The sequence below is a fragment of the Rhipicephalus sanguineus genome, chromosome 5, assembly GCF_013339695.2.
Source record: "Rhipicephalus sanguineus isolate Rsan-2018 chromosome 5, BIME_Rsan_1.4, whole genome shotgun sequence".
NCBI lineage: Eukaryota > Metazoa > Arthropoda > Arachnida > Ixodida > Ixodidae > Rhipicephalus > Rhipicephalus sanguineus.
Window position 1 is genome coordinate 129,228,017 of NC_051180.1, and position 27,230 is coordinate 129,255,246.

The 27,230-nt window shown below is 47.4% G+C and overlaps 1 protein-coding gene across 1 annotated transcript; it reads right to left on the minus strand.

Annotated features, from left to right (window-relative positions):
- Positions 1-5,140: 5,140 nt before the first annotated feature.
- On the minus strand, positions 5,141-20,023 carry LOC119392957 (protein kinase C iota type-like). Its single transcript, XM_037659852.2, has 8 exons — positions 19,931-20,023; positions 18,282-18,415; positions 16,936-17,021; positions 16,389-16,464; positions 15,437-15,565; positions 11,750-11,829; positions 7,894-7,988; positions 5,141-6,518 (listed from the first exon to the last, which is right to left on the minus strand). The coding sequence occupies exons 1-8, from the start codon at positions 19,987-19,989 to the stop codon at positions 6,467-6,469; spliced, it is 711 nt and encodes a 236-aa protein (XP_037515780.2). The 5' UTR covers positions 19,990-20,023; the 3' UTR covers positions 5,141-6,466.
- Positions 20,024-27,230: the final 7,207 nt, after the last annotated feature.

Consider the following 27,230-nt stretch of genomic DNA (forward strand, 5'->3'; position numbering starts at 1 on the left):
AGCCTCAATAGCTTAAGATCAGGGTTTGGTTTATTTATGCTCCTCATTCGTCGCGCCGTAGCTTGTTGTAAACACTCGCTCACCAGTTTGAACATCTTGTCGTGCGATGGCGCCTCGGAAAGCAGCTGACGGAACTTGTCCCAGTTTGTCACTCTGTAGGCGGCAGTCTGGCGCTAGGTGTGTGTTCTGGAGTCAACCAAATTGGTAGGTGATCCGAGCCCCATGGATCAGCTTCACATGACCAGGCAAGGCACACATCTCTGGTTGATATCGCAAGGTCGATGGTAGAATGCTCCTTTCCTCTGCCGACAAATGTGGGTGAACCGTCATTGAGCGTTTGCAGATCATGTTTAATAATCAGTTCATTGATCTCCACCCCACGACTGTCTTGTGGACGAGAACACCAGCGAGGATGGTGAGCATTAAAGTCCCCACACAGAACAAATGATGAGCCGCACCGAGAGACTAAAGACTCCAGTAATGTGGTGTCTGAAGATCGGGTGGGTCGAAAATATATGCTTGATACAGTCGTAGTTGTGTCTCTGAGACTTATAGCAGCAGCAGTACATTCAAAATCTTTGTCACAGATGTCGCCTGTGTCAATAACTGAGAAATCTAGGTCAGCTCGTACGTATAATGAAGCTTTTGAAGGATTTCGTGGATGCGTGGCGTCCGTGCATTGGAAAGACCCACATGCCGGCACTGTGCATTGTGCGTTACTATGAACGCCCACAAAACCAGGAAGTCTCAGTTCGTCTTTCCTGACATTGCTCTCTTGAAGCGCTATAACATCTGGCGGGGTGTTCATTGCGAGGAGCCTTAGGACCAGATCGGCATGCCGCGGCCGTAAGGATCGGACATTCCATTGCAGCACAAAAGGGCGGGGCTTTCGACTGTTCATGCTGTTTTAGCGAAGGCCGTCGAGAACTGGAACGAGTGCCTCCAAAAGTTGCTCTGCGGCTAATGCTGCTGGTGTCTGGCGACCGGCAATGAGTGCTCTAATAACGTTGACAAGCATCTTAAGTAAGTTGATAAGGTGGGCATCGTCTTCGACAGGGACCGTATTATTTACAGTGTTTTCCACTGTAGGCAGGGCCTTAGTAGAAGCTGGTTCCGACGCTTTGTGAGAAGCAATCTTTTCAGAGACGGGTTCCGACGTTTTCGATGGAAGCACTGGCCACGATGTCGCCGAGAGGAAGTTCCGCCTCTGCCCTTCTCTCTGACGCACGCTGTCTGAACTGTTCTTGGAACGTGCAGGTACATCAGTTTGCCGTGTGCGGCCGTTGGACGAGCACTGCGGTTATACATCCTTTCTCCCGATGCCTTCTCTTTGGCTTTTTCTTTCAGAACCTTTAGTTTTTTCTTCAGGGTGGGACAATCTTTGTCTGTTGCCAAGTGCTCGCCGTTACAGTTAGGGCACCGAGATGTCGAACTGTCACAAGAATTTACATTGTGATTTCCGCCACATTTAGCACAGACCACAACACTTGTGCAGAAACCCTGCACATGTCCAAGCTTCAGACATTTACGGCACTGTAGAGGCCTTGGTACGAAAGGTCGAACTGGGTATCGCACTAAACCAGCTTTTATATGACTTGGAAGCTTTTCACAGTCGAAAAGAACCTTCACACACTTTGACGAGCCCAGCCTTCGAACGCCGATGATTTTGCATGGAGGCGTGCAAACGATAATGCTTTTCAAAACGTCGTCTTGAAGTTCCAGGTCGACGTCGGACATAACACCAGCGGTTACATTTGCGCGATGTGGTATATAAGCCCGCGTGCTGACACCACAGAGCTGAGATAAACCAAGTAGGGTTTGCACCGTTTTCTCATCTGTTGTGTCAACGGCTATGATATTCTTCTTTGGGTTCACTCGAACCTCTTGAATAAGACCAGGGGCCAAGTTGAAGAAAAAGTCATGCAGCTTCTGCTTGGAGATAGCATTGAGGCTTACCGACACGTCGACAGGCACGTAGGCTACTGTCGTGATCACGATGTTGCTCTATATGACAGTCTCTTCGCTTGAGGACGATGTTGAAGACTTCCGTCTTGAACGACGATGTTTAGCAGGTATGAAGGCTTCCGAGTCATCCGACTTAACATCGGACTCGGAATCGGCAGCTTCTGATGCCACTGAAGAGCTGAGGCGCTTCCTTGCAGCGGGAGGTCTGTCCCTGGCACAAGACGGGTCCACCACCATCCCCTCCATAGCAGGCTTTGCAGGGAGGGTATCCCAGCAAAGCAGGAGTCTTGAGGGCCAGTAGAAACAGCGCTGGGTGTTGCTGATGCACAAAGAAGCACAAAAATGAACAAAACTTCAGGACTGGGAGAAACACCAGCCGAAGCACGAAACTTCGTCGTCGTCTCCACTGGATGAAATCATCGAAGCACACGAATCAGCCCAGCTTGCTCGACTAGCTTGCTCGACTTGCCCTGGCGTCGTCAATTAACGACACCGCACAAAGTTCCCCTAGCACCTCGGAAATGACACCAAAACTGCTCACTCTTGGGGAAATACTTCTTCAATGATCCCCACTGTGATTGACACCAAATTTGCGACAGATTTGCGGAGCTGGGAGCCACAAAGAAAAAAAAGCTTGACCGAAGTCATGGGTGACGCCGAGGCGGGTCAGGTGATGCGGCTAAGCGCTGTTTTCGGGACGTCATACAGAAGCTGTTTGAAGGAGTATCACACTGAAAAATGAGAAGTGGTTCACATTTTGTGCGCTCTTGCGAGTAGAGAAATAAAGAAGCCATTTTCTTAATTTCACAACCACTGAGCCCTGATGACCTAATTTGATTCCATGCTAATTAACCCATAAATACTTGCACTACTGGCTTAATTTTTCGCTTTTGGTATTCTGAGGTCCTACCTATTAGGAAAACACCACAAAAAATGGCGCCGGCCAAAACAGAAAATCCAGGGCTGAAAGGGTTAAGAACAGGATCATAACTATGCACACAATCATTTGGTTCCCGGCACACCTAGGCCAAAATTTGGACTCGCTCACCAACCTCAACGACATCGCCCACTCCCAAGCGCGCGTACTAACTCTCCGCGCGGGAGGAGAAGCCTTGTCACAGAGCAGGGTTCAAGAGTTCCGAGACACTTTATTCACATTTAATGAATTCACTAAGCATTTTTATCTGGAAAGAAGAGTATTTCCCCCACCACACAAAAAGCTCACGAGACCACAGGCGATGACCCTTAGGATGCTACAAACTAATTCTTATCCGAATCTCATCTTCATGTACTGTCTATTCCCAAGTGACTATAGCTCGCAATGCCCTGGCTGCGGGGGAACGTGCGATTTAGAGCACATGCTTTGGCGGTGCCCTTCGTTACGTGGGGATAAGGACCTCACAGAGCAGAAATGGAGCTCGGCCCTCAAGAGCTCGGAATATCAGCATCAACTTTGGGCTGTCCAGAGAGCCTGCGATGCGGCGGTTAGGCTAGGTCTAACTGTCCCCACGTGAGAGCGGCCCGCGGTGTCACCCTAAGGAGTGGCACTTCTCCGGATCTTTAAATAAAGTTCTCCGTACCGTACCGTAAGAACAGATTTCGTATTAACTTGTGTGTACCACTGTGTGGTGTGTAGTACTCCGGCTACCCGTCCGCCAGTGCCCGTTTATCAATCAGCAAAAAAAAAACGAAAAAAAAACGACCCTTCTTCCTGACGTTCATTGACTGCTGTTATAAAACTCACATGGTCATTTATGCATCCGCCTCAGTCGACTCGAAGGCGAAAGCCATCTTCTTCATTTTCTTCTAATTCGATGTAGTGAATCTCCCACGCCCCCGTCCGAAAGCTTTCTGCAACTAACGTGGTTTTGCAATGCCTCCAGGATCGGGGGCGTTGTAAGCCTTCTGCACCTCACCGGGTTTTGCACAGCCTCCGGGATCGGCCCACCTTTGACCAAGCAATGATGTCACGTGATGACGTCACCATGTGGTGTCACGTTGTGTGACGTCACAGGTAAGTCATGATTAAGTCACGGATTTTGGCGATATGTGACGTAATATGACGTGATATGGTCTGCATCACATGTGTTTACGCCATAGGTCGGCAAAAAAATTTAAAGCTCACTAGGACTGACTCGTGAAATAAACTTCGCCCTTAGAGCTCACTCGGACTCCCATTCACCAGTTTTCCTCAACCGGACTCGCTCGGACCCAGACTCGCTAAAGTTTTCCTCAATCGGACTCACGCGGACTCAAACTCACCAAAATATTACTCACTTGGACTCGAACTCAGACTCAGGCTCACGGCTCTGAGTCTCAGTGAGTGTGAGTGAGTCGACTCATGAATCCGTTAGCGTACTATTAGCTTTTTTCGTCCAAGGTGTCAATGCTTTTTAACACCGATATTTCGCCTAATCGGCACTCTACTTGACGCTTTTGATCTATTACGTTTAAACGCGAGTTGTCAGTTGTTGCAATCCTCTAAGGACGTTTTTATTGAAAGCGACTCACACGTTTTTAACAAGACCTTCCTTTGAAAGAGAATGGGTGAAGGGTCAAGCCACCTTTCTCCCCCCCTCCGTAACTCACGCATTTGTTCAATTCATATTGAGCTGGTGTACGAACGCTACTGCGTTGACCTGTGAGTAGACAAGTATAAACGTAAGCCGACATGTGAGGCTGATAGTAATGCTGAAGTTGAGTAGATCGGATGAAAGGTCGGCAAAACAACGTGGAGCTCACTCAGGCTCACTCAAGAAATACATATTGCGCTTAGGACTCACTAGACTCTGATTCACCAAATTTTCCTCAAGCGGACTCACTCGGACTGAAAGTCACCAAAATATTACTCACCCGGACTCGCTCAGACCCAGACTCACGATTCGATCTGAGTCTGAGGGAGTCTGAGTGAGTCGACTTATGGGCGAGTTTGCCGACCTATGATTGACGCCGCTGACGTGGGACGTCAAGCGGGACGTCGGTCAATTTTTGCGTTTTATGAGGCGTCACGGCGTTCATGTGACTCTCACTTCGTCTTTGAGAAAGGACGAAATAGAGGCGATAAAGTAAATAAGGACGAAGATCCCCTGGCGCAGCAGACGTCATGGAAAGTGTCCGCGGAACGGCCCCGGCCGCTTGTATACAAAATCGGCGTTCGCGTCTAGGGGAGCGAGGACCATACAAAAGCGAAAGCATGGCTGTGCATATATATCACGATTAAAGCAAATTTAGGGACTAGCGAGTTAGTGAGATAGACAGTTATATAACAATCTAAAGAGATTAAGTGACGTCCAAGTTAAGTAGTGCAGGTTAATGACAGCTAGCTATTTGCAACGGTTAACTAGTGAATGCCGGGCGTCGATATAACGTGTGTGGTAAAGTAGCCACACCGGATGGCTTTCGCCTTCGACTCGTCTGAAGTAAAGTCCCTAGAGTTTTCCTTTTTCTAAAGAACAGGGAAAAATCTAGGGACTTCAGTCTGAAGGGAATGCAAGCGGGAGTTTTTCCTTCTCACGTTTAGCCAGTGGTTTGAAAGTTGGCGCGTCCACGTCGTCGTAGGTGACGGTCGGCGTAAATGACTGCTAAAATGAAGCAGCGGCCATGCGTACGTTACACCGGCCCTACTCTGCGGAATGACTTTAACATAGCACACATCGCAAGAACTGAACGTATAAACGTAGCCCTGCTGCACTGATCGAAAACAACCGTCGCCTCTAAGGCCATCACGTACGTTTGGCGGGAGTCACATCCGGTCCGTTCATTCATGTTGCGGTAGGCTTCGTTTTATACAAGAAGCTATGGCATGACGTTTTCGTACGATGTATGCAATATTGACATTGCGAAGAACTTTATCGTGCTAAGTCCGCCCTAACCGTTGTACATCTAGTCCAAGAAACCGCTACAATCTTACCAACAGTAAAGCGCTTCCAGCTATTTCGGGAAAATTTAATCGGTAGGAGACGGAAACAGTGCTATATGTTTCTCTCGTCCTTTCGCGATGTGGTACTTGTCTTATTCTTGAATATACGACACGCGAACTCCTGTGTGCGCTCGTGGGCCTGTCGACCATCGATCGCTTTCAGCAAAGTCGACAAAATAAAACAAACTAAAATAAATAGGCCTTCGTCGGGTGTCAGTCGTGGTATTTTGTGCACCCCGCGAACCTTCTGCGACGTCGACAATACTCGCTTTCCTTGTGGAACGTCACCTTCATCGACGTCATACTAGTAGCGATGTCGAAAGGTGCTGCCAACTCAGAAGAGCACTCACGGTTAATTTAAAAACCAATCAAAATGCCTTAAAGGCAACGCTCGCCACTAATACTCGGCCACAAGAGCCCACGTATACAGGACAATCAAACAACACAAAGTTCTCGAGGTTTCGATTTTGGTGTCAGGTGTTCTTTAAGGCCGAGCGTGACGCCAATGATGTTGATGACGATGAGCCGGGGGCACATCTGTGTCGGCTCGCTTTCAGCCCACTTGCGTGAGTCGGCCCGCCGTCAGAATGACTGGTTACCCTTCGGAGCATTTCGCGTCGTGACGCTTTTCGCCCTGCAAATAGATAGAAAATAAACCCTGTGATGAAATACATGAAAATTTACTAAGGTCTCTACATTTTCGTTTTTAACGTGTGCATGATGATCTAGTGATACAGTGAGAAATGTAGGACGCCACGAAAATAAAAATTAATCCTCAGGGGGGTCTTACAATGTCACTTGCTCTACATTTCGAATTCGGCGTTTATAGAAGTGCGTGCTTAAGGCTTTGAAAATAAACTCGAGCAGCAGCCAAGTGCTTCGTATGCAGCCGGTTCACGCTGACCAACGCCGAATGAATGAAAGAGCAACTTTAATTATCCCTGTTTAAAGGTAAGAGGCGATGGGCTAGAGGGTGGGCGACGAACTACTTGGAATAGGCCTCCTCCGTCTCGGCCCACTCCAGGACGGCATCCTGGAACTCGGCCCTCGAGCTGCGGAATGCAGCCTCCCACTGCTTCTCTCTAGATAATTTTGTGCGAAAAGAGGGAAGGGGGTGCTTAGGGCACAACGGCATCCCGACGGTATCGGGCAGCATCGAGGTACAACGCGTGCCACGCCACTGGTGACGCTCCTCTTTTTGTCAGCGCTGCGGGGCGCCTAGTATGTACCAGGGCGTTGTTCCTGCTGCGCAGCGGCAGTTGTCGCCAAAATTACAGTGCGAAAACACCTCAACTTACGCTTTAAAACGACCCGCCACGGTGGTCTAGTAGGTATGGTGCTCGACTGCTGACCCGCAGGTTGCGGGATCGAATCCCGGCCGCGGCGGCCGCATTTTCGATGGAGGCGAAAATGCTTGAGGCCTGTACTTAGATTTAGGTGCGCGTTAAAGAACACGAGATGGTCGAAATTTCCGAAACTCTCCACTACGGCGTCTCTCATAATCATATCTTTGTTTTGGGGCGCACATATCGCAATTCCGATCAGGTTTTACGGTAGCCGACAGAAATGTGGAAGACATTGAATGGCGGCTAGCTTGGCACAAGAAACGCGGTCGAAATGGCACCAATTAAAACCGGATGAGCGTAAATATGTTCATTTCTTTCAACTTTAAGCCAGTGCTCGTTCTTATTTTAACAATGTACTACCAGTTTGCCGGCCAGTTTTCGTCGAAAATTAGAGCTGATATGTGTTCTTGACACTACCGATTAACATCCGAAATTGAAGCGGCGAGACTCCGGTGACCTTATGTTTTCCATACAAAGCTGGTCGACGTGAGTTGGAAACGTATAGTCCTTTTAATCTACAAACTTTTGTAAGCTGAGTGCACTTTAACAGATGCTCTCTTGTATACCTACTAGTCCGGCTGTTCGCTCTCCTGCATCGTGATAAATTTGTACATGTTGCAACAACACATGCGTGGTATAGCAACACCACAAACGTATACTCACCTCGTGAAACTGTCCCAGTCCACATGGTGGAAGAATGGGTGCTTCATCACTTCGTAGAAGCCCGTTGAACGACAACCCAGGCGAAGCCGAGGTCTCTAAAAAAATGTGTAGTATATCAAGATTACACATGCGATACGCCATGTATTGCGAACTTCCAACATGTCACGTTCGGCTAATAACGAAAAACGATTCTCCCTATTATAGACACATATACACAAGCCTTATTACAGCGATCAGTACACCGTACTTCCTCGTTATTACCCGAGTTTCTGTGTGGAAGAAAAGCCACAACCTTTTAATACAGAGGTAAGGCTAATGCACGTTATCTCGCACGTCGCTATACGCTTTAGAATGCTTGCAGTAGCGCGCCAGACCACTGATCTCTAACCGATGTTAGAAAAGAGACATCACGAAGAAATTAACACCAGTAGCTAATAAGCTACGTCGGTGAGTTCGGAGTACTTCCTCGCGTTTTGGCCATTGTTGTGGCATAAAGATTCTCGAAACTTGCTAAGTTCGCTCCTTGACTCCTTTAGGATATAATATAGACCACCTACGCAGCTAAAATATTAACCGAGTCTGAGTAGATGGTGTCAAAATCATCCAATGAAAAAGAGGTGGTCGCGCGTGCGTGCGTTCCTGCGTGAGTGTGTTGAGGGGGGGAGGGGGGCAAAGGTGGGGGCAGCATAATCGGACGGCACTTGATGAACAACAGAGAGCTCAGCTAGTTGGTAGGTATTCATGTTAAAAAGACTGGGCATGAAAACACGGACACAAGAAAATATTCAAGACACCAAAAACGCCGTTTGCGGGTGTCCTGGCTTATCTCTGGTTGCACGCCCGGTCCTTTTACCTTGATGGATATTTTCGCAAGCTATGTAGCCTCAATCACACTCGTGTGCATTGCAGTCCGCTCATGTTCAACTCAAGAGCATTCAATATCACCAGCCCAGACTTACGTTAGTTTATTCACGTTCACTGGCGCCCATTTCTGTTAATGCCCACGTCCACTCAAGCTCACCATCGCTTAAACATATTCGTTCTCACGTCCACTAATTGCCTTCGTCGCTTACTATAACGCTCCGTTCCCACGCTTTTGAAATGACTGCTCAGCTATGTTAGCGCTTGAAGGGTTCCTGCAAATCTTTTCCAAGTAACCATCGAATGGCTATATTATGCAGTAGTTTATTGCCTCACGAATCCACCACCGCAAAAATTCTTGGAAGCACGAGCGGAGTTACAGAGATTTGTCGCATGCTTTTACAGAGCGCGCTGGAAGTTAAGCAAGGAGGGATGGCACAGGGGACAGAAGTTACGTCACGCGCGCCTCATGACCTTGAGCACTTTTTAAATGCGAAGCATTTCTTAGCGAACTTCTGCGACTTGGAGCGTATCTATCTATCTATCTATCTATCTATCTATCTATCTATCTATCTATCTATCTATCTATCTATCTATCTATCTATCTATCTATCTATCTATCTATCTATCTATCTATCTATCTATCTATCTATCTAGCCGCCTACGACTTTGTGCTCTCCTGGTCGCTTGGTTCATCGAATGTGCACCAAAATTGGTATGGCGTAACATGACTGCATGACGAACATAAATGACAAGTCATAACATGAAAATCATGACACGCATGTCATGTACAGCATGATTTACATGCTACGCTCATGGTGCGCTGGCGGCCGTTTCGCTAGTTTGACATACACCAAAATTGGTAACTTGCGACGTGACTGTGTGACGAACATAAATAACACGAGATAACATGAAAATCATGACACGCATGTCATGTACAGCATGACTTACGTGGCACGCTCATGGGGCGCTGGCGGCATTTTCGCTAGCTTGATCTACCCCGAAATTGGTATTGCGCGACGTGACTGTATGACGAACATAAAAACTCGAGTTAACATGAAAATCATAACACGCATGTCATGTACAGCATGACTTACGTGCCACGCTCATGGAGCGCTGGCGGCAGTTTCGCTAGCTTGATATACACCAAAATTGGTATCTTGTGACGTGACTGTGTGACGAACATAAAAACACGAGTTAACATGACAATCATATGACACGCATGTCATGTACAGCATGACTTACGTGCCACGCTCATGGGGCGATGGCGGCGGTTTCGCTAGATTTATATACACCAAAATTGGTATCTTGTGACGTGACTGTGTAACGAACTTAAATAACACGAGTTAACATGAAAATCATGACACGCATGTCATGTACAGCATGACTTACGTGCCACGCTCATGGGGCGCTGGCGGCGGTTTCGCTAGATTTATATAGACCAAAACTGGTATCTTGTGACGTGACTGTGTAACGAACATAAATAACACGAGTTAACATGAAAATCATGACACGCATGTCATGTACAGCATGACTTACGTGCCACGCTCATGGAGCGCTGGCGGCCATTTCGCTAGCTTGCTCTACCCCGAAATTGGTATTGCGCGACGTGGCTGTGTGGCGAACATAAAAACACGGGTTAACATGAAAATAATGACACGCATGTCATGTAGAGCATGACTTACGTGCCACGGTCATGGCGCGCTGGCGGCCGTTTCGCTAGCTTGATCTACCCGGGAATTGGTTTTGCGCGACGTGACTGTGTGACGAACATAAAAACATGAGTTAGCATGAAAGTCGTGACACGTATGTCATGTACAGCATGACTTGCGTGCCACGCTCATGGGGCGCTGGCGGCCGTTTCTCTAGCTTGATCGACCCCGAAGTTGGTATTGCGCGACGTTAGTGTGTGACGAACATAAATAATAGGAGTTAACATGAAAACCATGACACGCATTTTCCTCAGTGACATACAAGACGATGTATGCAGCTCTTTGCTGGCTGCTTCGCATTACATCGATTCCCACAATGCGTGGGATCTGCCGGCTTTTTTTTTTTATCTTCGAACGCGCGGCTTACTTTCGGTGTGATCGCGAGAGCGCGCGCAGGCACGTGTCGGCCTCCCGCGGCGGCAGCGTAACAAGGCAGCTAAGGACGCTCAAATCGGCCAATCGCCGTGAATTTGGGTATATGGCGCGGTTGTCTGGGTATATGGCATCATTTGTCGATAGAAGAGGGAACAATTTCCAGCTGACTTTGAGAATAATTTGCGAATTTCAGGCTGCGTGCTGCGCTATGTTTGGCTCGCGTGTTCTCAGAAGCCTCGACTACTGATGGTCAGCGTTTTTTGACCAAGCTGAAAAAGTGTTGCAGGGCCACTCTAAACACAGTGAACGCGTAGAAAGAAAGGACATCACAAGCAATGGTCAGCATCTAATACCTTGCCCAAGTTATGAGCGAAGTAGTTTACAAAGTGTCCGTGAGCCAGTGTGACTCGTGAGTAAGTATGCCGACCTATGAATGAAGCTCCACTGATCACCCTGTTTAACGTGCCCTTGAAGGATTGCTAAGAAAACCTGCCGATACATCAAAATCAAGTTTCGATAATAATATAATCTGGAGTTCAACGTCCCGAAACCACGACATGATTATGAGTGACGCGGGCTCCTGAAATTTTGACCACCTGGGGTTCTATAATGTGCACCTAAATCTAAGTACACGGGCCTCAAGCATTTTCGCGCCTCCATCGAAAATGCAGCCGCCACGGCCTGGATTCGATCCCGCGACCTTTGGGTCAGCAGACGAGCGCCATACCCACTAAACCACCGTGGCAAGGCAAGTGAAGTTTCGAAGACGACACGGTGACTCCTCATTCTGACGAACTTAGCTCGTTCAACCGACATCCATTTAAATATCGTTTAAAATATAAATCCTCAGGTGTTCCTCAGAAGACAGCCCTTTGCGGACCTTTTTGTATGCAGCCACGTTTGATTACCTCAACTAGAAGGCCACATATGAGGCTTTTTGCATGCGGAGGCATGTGCTTGGGCAGGATAATGGGGACCACCTCGGCGTCTGAAAAAAAAAGATATAAAAAGGCACCTTATTAGGCACACTTTTTCTCTTCGCGCTGGCGAAGTCGATGTCACAGTTAACCCGAACACGAAACAACTCGGAAATTAAGAGAAAGGTCGAGAGCCTTAAAGCGCTAAGAAATCGAACAAGTGCCACTGGACATCAACGTTTCGACAAGGGCACTTGTCACGGCTGCGACTCTCGATAATGAGCCCTAACGAAGACAAGCACCTGTGCCAAAACGTTAGCTCCCGCCATATTTCTTCTTCAGAGAATTATCATTTCTAACTCGAACACGTACGCACCTTTAGGCTTCTCTCACGGAAAATGCCGCGAGTAACTGTGATTTGGGAGCGTCAAATTCACTTGTTAATAAGGCAACAAGCGGCGCAGAACGGCAAGGAAGACAACCACATGAGTGACAGTGCGCGCGCTGCCATGCTAGTAGCCCACGTCCGGTTATCCTGGGTATCTTCCTCATCAAATTGTATTTCTTGTTACAGTAAAGACAAGAACCATTACCTAACCCTGAATAAGACCCTGCTTAAACGTGTCACAACTAATCCGTCTTCCTTTTTAAAGGGTTAGATCTTTGCTCCATACAACCCCTTTTTTGTTGTAAAGCTATTATCGACGGGTTTTAACGCGATAGCGTTAAAGAGCTCGTTTCGCAGATATTCCGGTGTCGGCGGCGTCGGCGTCTTTGGTAGTGAGTGAAAAATCAGCATGGCAAGGTCACAACCAATATGGACAGAATAGTTGAGGTAGCGGAAGAGTTCTACAGAGATCTGTACAGCAGCCGAGACAGTCAGGATGATAATGTAAGAAGCAGTAATATCCCAGAGGAATCTGACATCCCACCAGTATTAACAGGAGAAGTAAAGAAAGCCCTAAAGGGAATGCAAAGAGGCAAAGCCGCTGGTGAGGATCAGGTAACATCAGACCTGTTGAAAGACGGTGGAGAGATTATGTTAGAGAAACTGGCCACCCTGTATACGAAGTGTCTCTCGACAGGGAGGATACCAGAATCTTGGAAGAATGCCAACATCATCTTGATCCATAAGAAAGGGGATGTCAAGGACCTGAAAAATTACAGGCCCATCAGCTTACTGTCCGTTGTCTACAAGCTATTCACAAAAGTAATTGCTAACAGAATTAATACGACATTAGAGTTTAATCAACCAAGGGACCAGGCAGGATTTCGTACAGGCTTCTCAACAACAGACCATATTCATACTATCAATCAGGTGATAGAGAAATGCGCGGAATACAACCAACCCCTATACATAGCCTTCATAGATTACGAGAAGGCATTTGATTCGGTGGAGACATCAGCAGTCATGCAAGCACTGCGGAATCAGGGCATCGACGAAGCCTATATAAACATAATGGAAGACATCTACAGCGCATCCACAGCCACTATAGTCCTTCATAAAGAAAGCGACAGAATCCCAATAAAGAAGGGCGTACGACAGGGAGACACGATCTCTCCAACGCTATTCACCGCGTGCTTACAGGAGGTTTTCAGGGCCCTAGATTGGGAAGAATTAGGGATAAGAGTTAATGGAGAGTATCTCAGTAACCTGCGATTCGCTGATGACATTGCATTGATGAGTAACGCGGGAGACGAATTACAGCTCATGATTACTGAACTGGATACGGAAAGTAGAAGAGTAGGTCTGAAAATTAATATGCATAAAACTAAAGTAATGTGGAACAATCTTGGCAGAGAACAGCGCTTTGCGATAGGTGGCGAGACGCTGGAAGTTGTAAAGGAGTACGTCTACTTAGGACAGGTAGTAACCGCGGAGCCGAACCATGAGAGTGAAATAACTAGAAGAATAAGGATGGGATGGGGCTCATTCGGCAAGCACTATCAAATCATGAATGGTAGTCTACCACTATCTCTCAAGAGGAAGGTATATAACAGCTGCATCTTACCGGTACTTACCTACGGAGCAGAAACCTGGAGACTTACAAAGAGGGTTCAACTTAAATTGAGGACGACGCAGCGAGCGATGGAAAGGAAAATGATAGGTGTAACCTTAAGAGACAGGAAGAGAGCAGAGTGGGTCAGGGAACAAACGGGGGTTAAGGATATCATAGTTGAAATTAAGAAGAAGAAATGGATATGGGCCGGCCACGTAGCACGTCGGCAGGATAACCGGTGGTCATTAAGGGTAACTTACTGGATTCCAAGAGATGGCAAACGCGTGAGGGGGAGACAAAAAATTAGGTGGGTAGATGAGATTAAGAAGTTTGCAGGTATAACGTGGCAGCAGAAAGCACAGGACCGGGTTGATTGGCGGAACATGGGAGAGGCTTTTGCCCTGCAGTGGGCGTAGACAGGCTGATGATGATGATGATGATGATGATGATGATGATGAAAAATCGGCGTTGTCCTTGAGCGAAAATGCGAGGTACCTAGATTCGATCCTGCTGCCCCTCGCTCTGTGGAGCGATATATATACGTTTAGCCGATCGGCCACCACACTCACATCCTATAGCATACTAACGGCGAGCTATTTATGTACACCTTGTAGCGTTGGTGGTACGCACTTCTTGGAAGTTCTTCAGCGGCTTGACAGAAAACCCGCGAGATGGCGTAAAGGGCCCAAGGGCGCGCTTTCCGTGTTCTGTCGCGCCGCATGCATGGATATAGGAGCCGGCGCGCGTCCGGACTTCAGCTTTCCATGCGGCAAGGTTTAGGCGTTGACCAAGAAGAAAAGCCAGGCTAGCGATTGGGAAGGCGATATGAACACAGACCGATTACGTTATCACGTTCTACTACTGAAAGCGAAGCTCAAGCGTCCACCAAGTTTTTCCATTATTTGACTCAGTTCTTACGGCATTCGTAGGCGAAGCGTGGATGCAGTGAAAGAAACAGTGAACTTTCGGTTATGAGACCAAAATGCGCGTGAGTACACTCTCGTCTTCTCGATCGTGCGTGACAATCATTATCAAGAAGACATCCCCTGTAATGTAATACCATACTTTAAGAAAAGGTGTATTTGTTTCTCGAGCACTCGTATTTATCTGTCTTACTTGTCCTTTCTCAAAAGCTACACTCGATATTTTTCTGTCAAGAATTCTATGACCCGCTGGTAACGTGCATGCCGCTCGGGACTTGCAAGTGTCGAACGCACAGCGGCAGCCAAGAAATGTAAAATGAATCTTCTTCGGCTACAAAGCAGTTCCCAAGGTGGCCAACCTTCCTTCCGAGTCCAGTTTCAGAAGGGCGCGTGCATTTCCAACGAAGGGGCGCGTGTTATCAAAGAATTCCAAAGCAGTCAGCATTAATCTCGAAGGCTACCCAATATAAGCTCTCCCACACACCCAATAGGACTGTGGAGGTCAGTGTGGAGGTCCTGTGGAGAGGCGTCTAGCGGCTAACACATCGCGACAGGATATCAGAGTCGAGGGCTCGCACACCTTAGATTACTGCAGCGTTGTGGCGACATACAAGGTGCTTTACGGCCAGCAAGTGCGCTTTCATGGTCGCCGAATGTGTACGTATTCTCTCGCTGTCGGGCGAGATTAGTTCGTACGAAGCAGGCTATTCTGCAAGCTTTGGAGGAAGCGCCGTTAACGGACTTCCCTCACTCACATTGGTACATGTAGTCCCGGTCGGCCCAGTGGTCCAGGTTGGTCTTCGCCGAATAGATGGACATGGGCGTGTGGCGAACGTACAGCACGTACGTCAGAATGCCCAGTGACCAGTAGTCGGACGTGCGATCTGCGTCGAAGCGTGGCACAACGCATGCGCGCAAGTCACACCGAGGTCGGCGAGTTAACGTTCTTATATCTATACAATACGAAAGAAGATCGTCCACTCGAAGGTGGTATGGAAATCGTAGTTCAACAGACGAAAAGCTGTCCTGCTAAGGAAATCCGAAAGAAATTCGTGACGTCGACGTGAAAGACGCGTCAGCGCGACGTCAACGGTATGACAAGATTGACACTACGGCAGTCATAGGTCGTACCAGTTGCCTGTCGCTGCGACGTTACGTGCCAGTGTCTCTTGCAGTGCTGTTACTACTCTCAAAATTTATGTTTACAAAGAATGTGGGGGTAGTCGAAATTTCCAATGATAATCCAAGACGCTTTGAGTGCCCCTTTTGCACCCACCTGCCTACGCCCATGGTCCCAATAATTTCTCATATTTACTCAACAGAAAAGCTTTGCGAGTTTTCTTGTTCTTTCATGAAATCGCGAGAACGGGCATGTAGTGCGTTTGAGCGCTTCCAACCGCCCTAACGGCTTTGCTGCAATATCCTTGATGCAACAAATGCACACTTTCAAGGTACGTCATTCCAGTAAATAGAGCGAATAGACTGCCGACAGCATTCGGCTGTTCGCTTACCAGGACAGTAGTCACCGACGTTTTCTGAACTCTTTTGCCTATCCTTCGTGTTTAGGACGGCCAAATTTCGCCCTACAGATCTCACACCTAATGTATATTACACGCTTCCACACACATTGAGACTGCTGGACAGACACGCGTATCTGCAAAACCAGGTTAGGAAACATTGCACTAATAAAGAGAACACGACGGTTACCGTATACTTCCATCCTTAGGACTTCCGGCGCCATGTAGGGTATCGAGCCGATCCGGCTGCTCGACGTCTTGCCGTGCTGCGGAATTGAAGGTAGAGAGAGTATTAACAGCACGAGCGAGTAACAGGGAAAACTAAGAAGACGCAGGACAGAGTGCTGAATTCAAGTAACCAGTTGGCTGAAGTCGACAGTCTGTCCTGTGCCTTAGCTTTCAAGTGAAGCTCGTTATGAGTTACAAATTTCGGCGACGGTGGCGTTATACGCGAAAACCCCGGTGCCGGCGAGTGTACAGAAACGCGGCACCTCGCAGGTGCGCCAGTCAAATGCGTATTTGTTTGCGCCGTTTGCACATAATTGATGCGCGTATTGGTATTGCCGTAAAAGTCGCCTTCCTTGCATTACTGTAAAATAGTGCCGTGAAGCCAACTTGCACACAGATATTCGCGTGTAACTTGCACCCAGACTTGAGCTCCAAATTTCCTCTACTCTGACACGGGTTGTACGCGAGAAAGTACGGTGTTGCGGACGCATCGGTCGTCACGGACTCACCGAGCAGAAGGCGAAGTCGAAGAGTCGTGCGGTGCCCTTCATGTCGATGAGGATCGTTGTCGGCGAGATGTTGCGGTACATCATGTCTGCACGACATACCGTAGATAAAGCGCTGATAATGAGGACATAAAAGGGTGAACTCGATGGACGTCCTGCTTAAAACGATAGTGACAAAACTGTCACCTAACCAGCTTGATCTACTTCATGTTTGAGTACATCGCAGTTTGACATTTTGTTTTGCCTAGCTCCCTCTTGTATTCTTTAATAAAAATTCCACATCTATATTGCACAGCTTCTTATGCTTGTAACGACCCCTGTTCTACCAATATATAATTGCTGCTTTATTTCTACGAGTACTTTAAATATTAACCATGATTAACTTTTCCTTCCAATGTTCATGTAATCATAGTTTTTGAAATCGTAAAGCGTAACGGTGATGATGATGATGATATCTGAGTTTTATTGACGCAACGCTACGTACTGAAAGAAACGAAGACAAATCTTTCACTTTGGAATAGTTTTGAGCAACAAGTATTCGCATGAGTTGTAAGTTACTAATGAATGAATGACAATGTAGTTTCCCTTTCACGAACTGTCCGCCAGCTTACGGACTTTCCCAGAACTGAATAGACATGACAACATCCTGAAAGCTACCGTACTGGAAAGACTTTTTTTTTTTCATCGCAGGAAAACTTGCATGGCTATCATTGATTGCGCATATACCGGTCAACGTGCCCCCGACCACGGCATGAGTATTTTCTATAGCACGAGGTTCGCTTCATTGTACGGTTCGTAGAATGTGTTGTTGAGGAGGCTGAACACTCTGCACTGAAACGTTGCTGGCGGCGCGCCTTTGCATTCAGAATGTGCGTTCTTAAATTAAGGAAAACTATGGCAAACGCCGGCCTCTAATGCATTCGGAATCTCAAGAAAGCTCGCATTTAGGCATATGCAACACATCAAAGAACGGTTACACACAAAATTGTAACCTTTATTTCCCTCACTGCAGATAATTATCCGATGCTGATTAATTTTATGGCACTCTTCATTTATTTATCTGTGTCTAAAGTCATTCTCTGTCGCCACTTGTCTCACGAAGTCTTTGTCTAGTCAAGATACAACAGAAGGGACATCGTTGCAGTTGATAATTGCTTTTGACACCAGTTATCGTTTTTGACACCAGTTACGTGTGAAGCTATATACAGAACCGGCCACTTGAGTGATAATTCAGGATTCCGTCCGCTTAACATGTACTTATCGGATCGCGCTTACTCTACAAGTGAACTACACTGGGGTGCCTACATTTTTTTTTCCTGGTCACAAACAACAAAGAAAGCACAGCCCACCTCTGTCGTGGATGTACTTGAGCGCGTACGTGACGTTGGCGACAATATTCACGATGACGTCATCTCGCAGCGCGCCTTCTTCAAGAAGTGACTGGAGCGTGCATCCTTCGTAGTACTCGGCCACAAAAACGTAACTGCGAAATACGAACGCGGCACATGGCTTAGCGTTTACGAATGGCATACAGCTTTCGTTGCGCGCAACACTACCGTGCCCTGCAGTCGTTAAGAACAAACCCGAAGCCGATATTTTGTAAGAGTTCTCGTTGCTTTATAAGCATTCGTTTCTTAGTGGTTTGAGATTAGGAAAAGACGCTAATTTCTGCAACCCACAAGGAAGCACGGGGAAGGGTCATCTTCTCGAGATAAGCCCCGAGAGCCAGGTCGGAATACCTCCCACCTCCTTAGGAAAACAGGTAAGGCGGCACTAATCGAACCCAGTACCTCTAGCATTAGAAGCAGATGATGTGCCACTTCAGTATGGCTGCAGTTTGTTTTCTTCACACGCTGCCACGCTGTCTTTGTCACAAATCACAAAGGTAAGCGTCTTGGCGCAAACGGCGATAAGAAGAGAGTCATGTGACAACTATGACATACGATAATGGTTGCAAGGCGACTTCACCTTGCCACCATTATTCGTGATCTTTGTAACATCCCCCTTACAACAATGCCTTCGAGTGATTTGTCGTATTATAATAAATAAATAAATAAATAAATAAATAAATAAATAAATAAATAGGACGAACATGTCGCCCACTGGGGAGTTTTGTCTCTCGTACACTGAGAAGTCGCAAGGAAATCAGAAAACGGCATGGATTTCTTTGCAACTTCTTGTGTGCTGCCAACGGAAGGATAGCAATTTTTTGCCTTCCATAAAGCGGTGGCACATCGCGTGCTTCCGCAGGAGTGATTTGTCCCACATATGGAATTTTACAAAATACAAATCCTTCGGCTGCATTTTCTAATTATCTTTTTTTTTTTGTTGTTGTGGTTTCTTTTTTTTTCTTTTTTGCTCTTTTTCGCAAGCTCCGACGTCTCTTCTCCGCCCTTATCCCTGGCATCGGCAGCATAACACTACTAATGTTTTAAAGGGACACTGAAGGGAAATATTAAGTTGAGCTGGATTGAAAGGTTAGGCTTGCGGAATAACCAAGCCACCATTCCTGTTGAGAACAGAGCGTTTGTAAGCGAGGAAACAACGAAATTGAGAAATTGGAGTGGCGCCCTCTGTCATGCTCTGTGGGTACCTCAAAAATGACGTCAGATCATCAATTTTGATTACTGAACGGCTTACAGATGAAAGGGCAATTGCATACATTTTGACAATAAATAAACGCGCAGTAAGCCAAAGTTGTTGCTGCATGTTACGGCCGCGGAGCTCTCGGACGCCCGCTGATTACAGCAATCGGAAGCCGAGGTGGTGACGTCAAGTCTGTTATTCGGTGCGGGTGACTTTCGGTGGCAGTTTTCGACGCAAAACATTCGTTTATTGGCGTTCAGAAAGCGGTGATATAACCCGACGCAAGCAAAGAATCAATCTAACAAAACTAAATATTTTCCTTTAATGTTCTTTTAAGCAACCACATTGAAAAAGAAAAGGAAGCATTAATATGAAATTGCAAAATATTGCTTTTCACTTGGCAGGGTCTTACCACTGCGATGAGGTGAAAAATGACTTGAGCCCCACGACAAATTGGCACTCGGACAGCATCTCCCAAACCTTGCGCTCACGGGCAACGGCTCTTCTTTTCTGCAGCAACGAGACAAACCCCGGGCTTAGAACGCGGTGATGACTAAAGAATGACAAGAATGCCAGTGTATAGCCAACAGCGAAATTGAGGAGACTATTTTATTCATTTTGTTTTTTGCAGCCTATGTACGTTGGTCGAAATCGAGTGGCACAGTATATGCGCATGTTCGGCCAGTGCAATACATTCAAGCAATTCTAGCCTGGAGAGGCGCGCTAGAAGAAAATTATGTTTTGCCAATGACACGGTCCACGTACCATGCAGGCTATTAATATAGTGACTGTACGGCGTCCGCGGCATTTCTACCGCGCTCATGCGTCCACTTGACTCTAACTGGCGTAGTTATGACACAGTAGAGTTACTGTATATGCTACCTTTAGGTAGCAGAGTTGCGCATCTGTTTTCCAAACGCCGCTAGCAACCATGCATTCCGGAGAAGCTGACGCTCGGGCCAGTTTTTGTATTTCTTGACGCCGCCTCTGCAGCTCACTCAATTAACACTAGTCATCGACAGAAAACGTTTATCGCCGGCCTTCGACACGCCAGACATATTTATCGGCGACGCGGTAGGCATGTCGCCTGCAAAAATGGAGTGCGACTTCACCGCATAGCTGTGGTTGCTAGCCGGACCTATGCGCTACTCTATTACCTAAAGGTAGCATATACAGTGACTCTATGGCGCAGTGGCCTGTTGCGCCACCTGTACACGTACTGCACGTTTTCGATAGCTCCCAACTGCTCAAAGTGCCAGCTGAGCGCCTAGTTCCTTAGAGGTTTTTGTTTTTGCCGGCCTGCTTTCGTTTAAGAAAAACAATGTGAGAAAAAACAAACAGGTTCTTTTTTTCTTGCAGACCGGTGTTTCTCTCCGCAAATTTTCCTTGAATACAATGAGCGATGCTCTAAACAGGCTGACGGACAATCTTAAGGATTGTTTTCTGAGGCATTCAAGGTCGCAGTGATGCCCGTGTCAATTACAGTTCAGGCTTCTTTGTTAAAAGCACTGTACATTTCGAGTCATAGAAGGCAGAAGAGGAAAAGGTTTGTTGTCAACAACGGGATAAGAAGAATGCTTAATAAAATCTTGTTGCTGGGCGAGTTGAACACTTGACGATATGTTCATTTTATCGCTAAAAAAAAAAGATGAATACATGACAGAACACGTGTCCTGTCGTATCTCATGTGTTCGTCTCTTATAGCGCTGAAATGAAGATGTGGTTAGGGATAAGAGTACAAAGCTCAGTTGTCAGCACCGCTATATGCGCTGTCCCTCGACTCCGTCCTTGGTCTTTCGAGTGTATTTATGCCAACCAAGATGATAGCCTCTAAGAGCCAACATGCCCCACCCGTTGTATTCCCGTCGTGTGATTATATAGGATATACTATGCATACCGAGCTGAAGCGCCTCTTCCAGACTATCTTGAGGATGGCCCACTCTCCGGAAAAGGTGTGCCGGGCGCTGCACACCAGGTCCTGCTTGCGCGTGCGCAGAATGTCGATGACGACGATCCGCGAGAAGGACCACTCGCGCAGACTCTCCAGCCGCGGCTTTTCCTGCGTGCACGCCGTCGGTGACAGTTGTTTCTATGTGTTGTGAACCCAAAGCGCAAAATAGATAACGAGCTATTTACTGGAGAACCTGAGCCCCGCAGAGCGAAGTGTACACTCACGGTAAGATACTGTAGCGGTGAGCACAGACGTCGGTCGTCGACAATCTGATTCGACGGGCAGAACGCAACCACTATGTTTTTAAACGAGTCATAGTGCATTAGTTGCTGGTGCTCGCGTGCGTTCCATAATGTACTCCTATGTATAAAATGTTTTTCGTAAGAAGCATATGGAATTATTGTAATGACATGCGGAACATTTCAATATGGATATCTGTGACGAATTTCTTGTATATCTTTCACGCTGAGGTCACTATAATTTCATTACGTAATTAAAGGTACACTATCACCACGCGCTGAACTGGGTGTGCTCACATGTATGCTCACAAGAGAGACTTGCGCAGGGAACGTTTGAGAAGGAAAGCTACAACTCACTGTTTGGCAGTAACAAAAACTCCTGGCCAATACCAAGGAGGCCATATTACTTACGAACAAAGAGAATTAAGGCAGAACACACTTAGGTTGTTATTTGTTTATGTATATGCGGAAGGCAGCATTGGCGCTGAATGACGGCAGTATTTATGTTGCAACAGCGGATAGCCTACTTGTCCGGTGTTGTCTAACATTATTCAACAAGCGACAACAATTCGCCCACATATGGCAGCACAGCTGGCCCACATTTGCCAGTAAACCCCGATATGGTTGTGAGGCACGCCGTCGTGGAAGGCTCCAAAAAGTTTGTCCGCCTGGGGTTCCTTAACGTGCACCTATATCTAAGTACACGGGCCTGTAGTATATCGCCTCCATCGAAATGCGACCGCCGCAACTGGGCTCGAACATGGCTGCAGCGCCAGTACTAGCCTGTGCTGTACTATTCTGTGCAGTACTAGCCTGTGTTGTACTAGCCTGTGATGTGCTAGCCTGTGCTTCACTAGCCTGTGCTATGAGCACGTATCATTTTGCCAAAATTAGCCGGTGCGAAGCGGTGCTGCTTGTATACCAGTAAGCATGGTATGCCAGCCAGGGCACCAGCGCTTACTGTTCACATTGCGAGCTAGGTGATGCGCCAAGATGCGCTCACTCTCGAAATATTTGTGAATTCCTGCCCCAGAGCCGCGTTAACTCACCACAATTTGAGAGAAGATGGAAAGCGTCTTCCAGCTGGAAGGCTTGGACCTCATGCTCATGGTCATGTGACTGCGCTCTTCGTCTTTCTCGCACACGCTCTGGCTGAACGAGCCCGCGTGGCTCTGACTATGCCGGCCCGGTATAAGACGAGACAAGAAACGCATCGTGGGCGACCGGAGGCCGCGCCGCGGGCCGTGCGATCCGGCCGTCGTGTCGGTCTCCATCTCGTCCCGGGAACGCACGCGATCCAGCGTCACCGTGGGAAGGTTGAGCATCGGTGGCGGCGGCACCTGCGGTCACCGCGAGTCCTGGCAACGTTTACGTCGAAAGAGGTGCATGCCATGCAAGTATCTATAGCCGGACACAACTTAAGAAGTCCGTAGAGGCCCCGCCCTGACGACCGAAGCGCGGCAGCCGACTGCCTCTGCGACTAAAGAAATAGTCCCTCTCGTGCACTCGGCAGCGTTCTCCGAAGGCGGGTCACCGGCCGTCCGGCTCGTGACGTCAGTCTGGAGAGCGCGCCCGTTGGTGCAGGCTTGCGCGCATTCGCCTCTGAGGAGGAAATGCCGCGGACTTCTAAGTTGCGCCCGACTATATAGTTGGGATTTCCGGATCTCAGAGGTTTGTGCGTTATCACGATTCTTGAAGACAACATACATGCAGCTTTAGAAGCATCGCATACTGCATTCAAATAATACGAACAAACTACGGTACACAAAAGCTAACGCATATGAACGCTGAGCTATGAATGCGCATTTCACAATTACCACTGTAGTCCCCAATACAGCCGCTTAGTAATTGCGTTTAAAAGGAAAATACACACCTACCTACTTATGCTTCAAAAGTTTTTTTTTTTTTTTCATGACGGTATCACTCAGGTTGTCGCCAAAACTGGCGGTATGAATATTTGTCGCAATTTCGACAAGTGAACAGTATTTTCTTGGTCTTGTATTTGAACATTATTCTTGCTTTGCGTTTTCGAAAAAAGTGTTATAAGGTCCTAGTGTTGTAAACTAAGTCTTGCAGGCAGATCTCAAGGTATGAATGTGCTTCTGACGAAGTTTTTGTTTATTTTTATAGTAATTTGTGTAACTATAGCTGCTTCTTTGTTACCATCATTGTTAACTTGTGTATATTACTGCTCCTTCTGCGGTTTAATGAGTGAGACGGGTTACGGCACTTTGTACGGCATTGAATTGTCTTTTTCCCAACCATGCTCGCTTACCCTGCATGTATAATTAATCTACAATACACTCAACAACTAACTGGTTGACTGCAGCTGCATCCTACTTTTTTTTTTACTTGTAGGCATTTAAAGGGTTCCTGAACCATCTTTCGGCCTTCGTGAAAAAACACATTCCACGAACAGCAAACACTGCTGTGAGAAGCTCAGCCAAACTTTGTGGTCGAGCGCGGCACGTATAGTTTACGAGCGGAGCGCAAAGTTGCCACTTTATCGAGCGCCCTCTTTTCATTCAGAGGCCCGTCCTCATATTCTTCGACGCTGCTGGCGGCTGTCAATATTCGTCATCTAGCAGATTGCTGCTATTGGCCGATAGCTAACATAAATTAAGAGCGGAGGTTGTATAATGTGCGCTTCTTGTCACGGGTGCTCCCGCATGCCAGCGTCGAGCTCTATAGTGCGCTAAAATTACACAGTAGCAACACTAGCGCATACCATAATCACACCGTCAGTGGGCGAACACGTTTCATGCCGCGCGCTGACGAAGCTTCTTGCCCCTTTGTCATCCAATCCGCCATTTGTGTAGCTTCCAGCGCTCTCGATGGGATGAGAGTAGAGAAAAAGCGCTCAAAGTGGGCGACAATTCCCTGTAACTCCTCTCGTTTTTGGTGGAATCGAAAATTTTTCTTGCGGCAATCGATTCGTGAGGCAATAGACTCCGATGCCGAGGCTCTTCGACGATTACTTGGAAAAGTGGTTCATGACTGCTTTAACGAGCGATTTTCGTCGTCTGCGAAGTTGAAATTGTGTAGACAAAATTGATTTTTTCTTTTTGCAGAATCAGACAACAATAACCTCACAGGGCCCTTTATGCATTCGCCTAAGGTGTCTTAAAGGCTAAAGCCATCTTTTTCTTCTCAAGTCTATGCACTGATCCTCCCCCGGCTCCCTCTGAAATCTTTTTTGCAACCTAACACGGTTTTTGCACTGCCTCCAGGATCAGAGGCATTGCAAGCTTTCTGCACTTCACCTGGTCTTGCACTGACCCCGTGATCGGCTCACCTACGTTATGCGACGTCAGAGTGACGTCACGATGACGTCATATTGCGAAGTAATCACGTGATGATTTTTTGCGTCACTCGTGTTGGCGCCGACGGTCAATTTTCGCGTTTTATGAGGCATCTAAGGCTTTCGCCTTAATAATGTGTTTAAACCACTTCCATTTATGTCTGCGTGCATCAGACGTTATGTGGAGGACGACTACTTTCATAATCGCGCTCGAATCAACTTTGAATAGGACCAGTTGGGTACTGAGGAACTGAACAGTCCTGCGCGGACCCGACTCACGTTGCGGACGCTGGCCTTGGGATCCCACTTGTGCAGAGTGTTGGGCCGCGACTGCGAGTCCCGGAGGGCGCAGGTGCTGATGACCTTGGCACAATCGACAGCCTGCTCGATGACGGACCGGACGTAGTCGAGCAGCGAGGCCCGCACCTCGGGGTCGTGCATCTTCTCGCGCGGGATGCAGTACCGCCGCGAGTTGGCGAACGCCGACGGCTGCTGCTGGAAGTCCCGGTAGACCTCGCGCTGCTGCGGAGACATGCTTTCGCGCAGCTTCCTCGGCATCTGCGTGCGCGACAAGTGGTATAATAATAATTGTTGGAGTTTTACGTCCCAAAACCGCGATATGATTATGAGGGACGTCGAAGTGGAGGGCTCCGGAAATTTCGACCGCCTGGGGTTCTTTAAGGTGCACCTAAATCTAAGTACAGGAGCTTCTAGCATTTCGCCTCCATCGAAATGCAACCGCGGCACTTAAAGGGGCGGTGCCATCAAATTTCGAGGCTATAACAAGCCTGTTGTGGGTTTCCTCTGTATGCAAGGACACTCCACACGAAGGGTCGGACGCAGCAAACGTTTAGAATATATTGTAATTCACTTCCAAAGTGTACCTAAATGCCGATTCTCCTGATCGAGACCCATCGCTAGCGCGCCAACACTGACGTAGCTCTATAGGAGGGGCAACGAAAGTTGCATTGACGTCACACCAGATCCGCTGTAGTGACGTGAGTGACCTCCGGACCTCCGCCACCTCTGCAACGTTCGTACCGGCAAAGCATCGGTTGCTGCGTCACTCGCCTAGTTTAGATCGCTTCCTGGCTAAGTGCGTCACAGCCTTGTGTGGTCACGTGACCAAGCCCCCTACACTGCTACGTCACTGCCAAACCTCGGCGCCCAGAAACCGAAACCGAAAGCTATCCACATAAAAAGGCGATATTAAATTATTTAGCGAGAATACATGAATCTTGGTGCGTGTATCATGCTTCCTGGAGCTTCAGGAAACGGTTACAGCAAATAACGCGCAAGCCACAAATTTGGTGGCGCCATCCCTTTAATGGAAGGGGATGACCCGTTCGTGGCGTCAGAAGGAGACAGATGCGTTTGTGAAACAGATTACGTTACGTCATATCCAGCAGAAGCAGCGACGCTCTTAACTATCTTTCGTTCTCTGTCGGATTGTTTAAGATAGCCTTTTCTCCCCGGTTGATTGAAATCTGCACTATAGTATACCTGGGTCACAAGAACGCCTTACAGTAGATTTCGCTTACGAACGTAAGCGAAATCTATATTGTCAATCGTAATGCTTGGCATATCATTTACGACGCCAGCTTAACAATATGAAACCGCACTTATGAAGTGAAAGATATTATGAATTAAACCCCAGGTCACGTCAGATAATTGCCTACAGAAACAATCTTCAATGCTTTATATTGCTGCATACGTACCTTTTAACTGCACTAAGGTACCACATGTTCATTTTCCCGACGCTTTACCCAATCTCTCATGCTTATTTTTCTTCTTTTAGTTTTATGCATACGTCAGAATGCACTGTTCCTTTGTTTCTTGCATGTTTACTAGGTTTTTCGATGTTTGTTTATCTTGTCCATGTACATCTACTCCTGCTATGGCACTGCTAAAAGGGCTGCGTAAACAAAGAGTGTCAACTTTAGGTAGTTTCGATATGCTGTAATCTTTTCGGTGACGTTAATATTTTCTGAGGACGTCACTAATCATGTATAATTATGGCATGACGTCATCGCGTATGAATGTGACGCCTGCGCGACGTCTCGTTGGTTGCCGAGAATTCACGCCAGCAGAGGAGCAGAATGAACTAAGTTTATGCAGTAACAATTGTTTTCCTAGTTCATCTCGGCCCCGCCAGGTGACACCACCTATCCGGCCTCTCGTTTACGCCTACGGTATACGGCATCACGCGAAAACAAGAAAG

Coding starts and splice junctions, on each gene's coding strand:
- LOC119392957 (XM_037659852.2), bottom strand. CDS start 19,989: ATGCTGTCCGAGTGCCAATTTGTCGTGGGGCTCAAGTCATTTTTCACC. Junction 15,566..16,388: donor CCTAAGGATGGAAGTATACG/GTAACCGTCGTG, acceptor GCTTCGACGCAG/ATCGCACGTCCGACTACTGG. Junction 11,830..15,436: donor CCGGGACTACATGTACCAAT/GTGAGTGAGGGA, acceptor TTTTTTTTTCAG/ACGCCGAGGTGGTCCCCATT.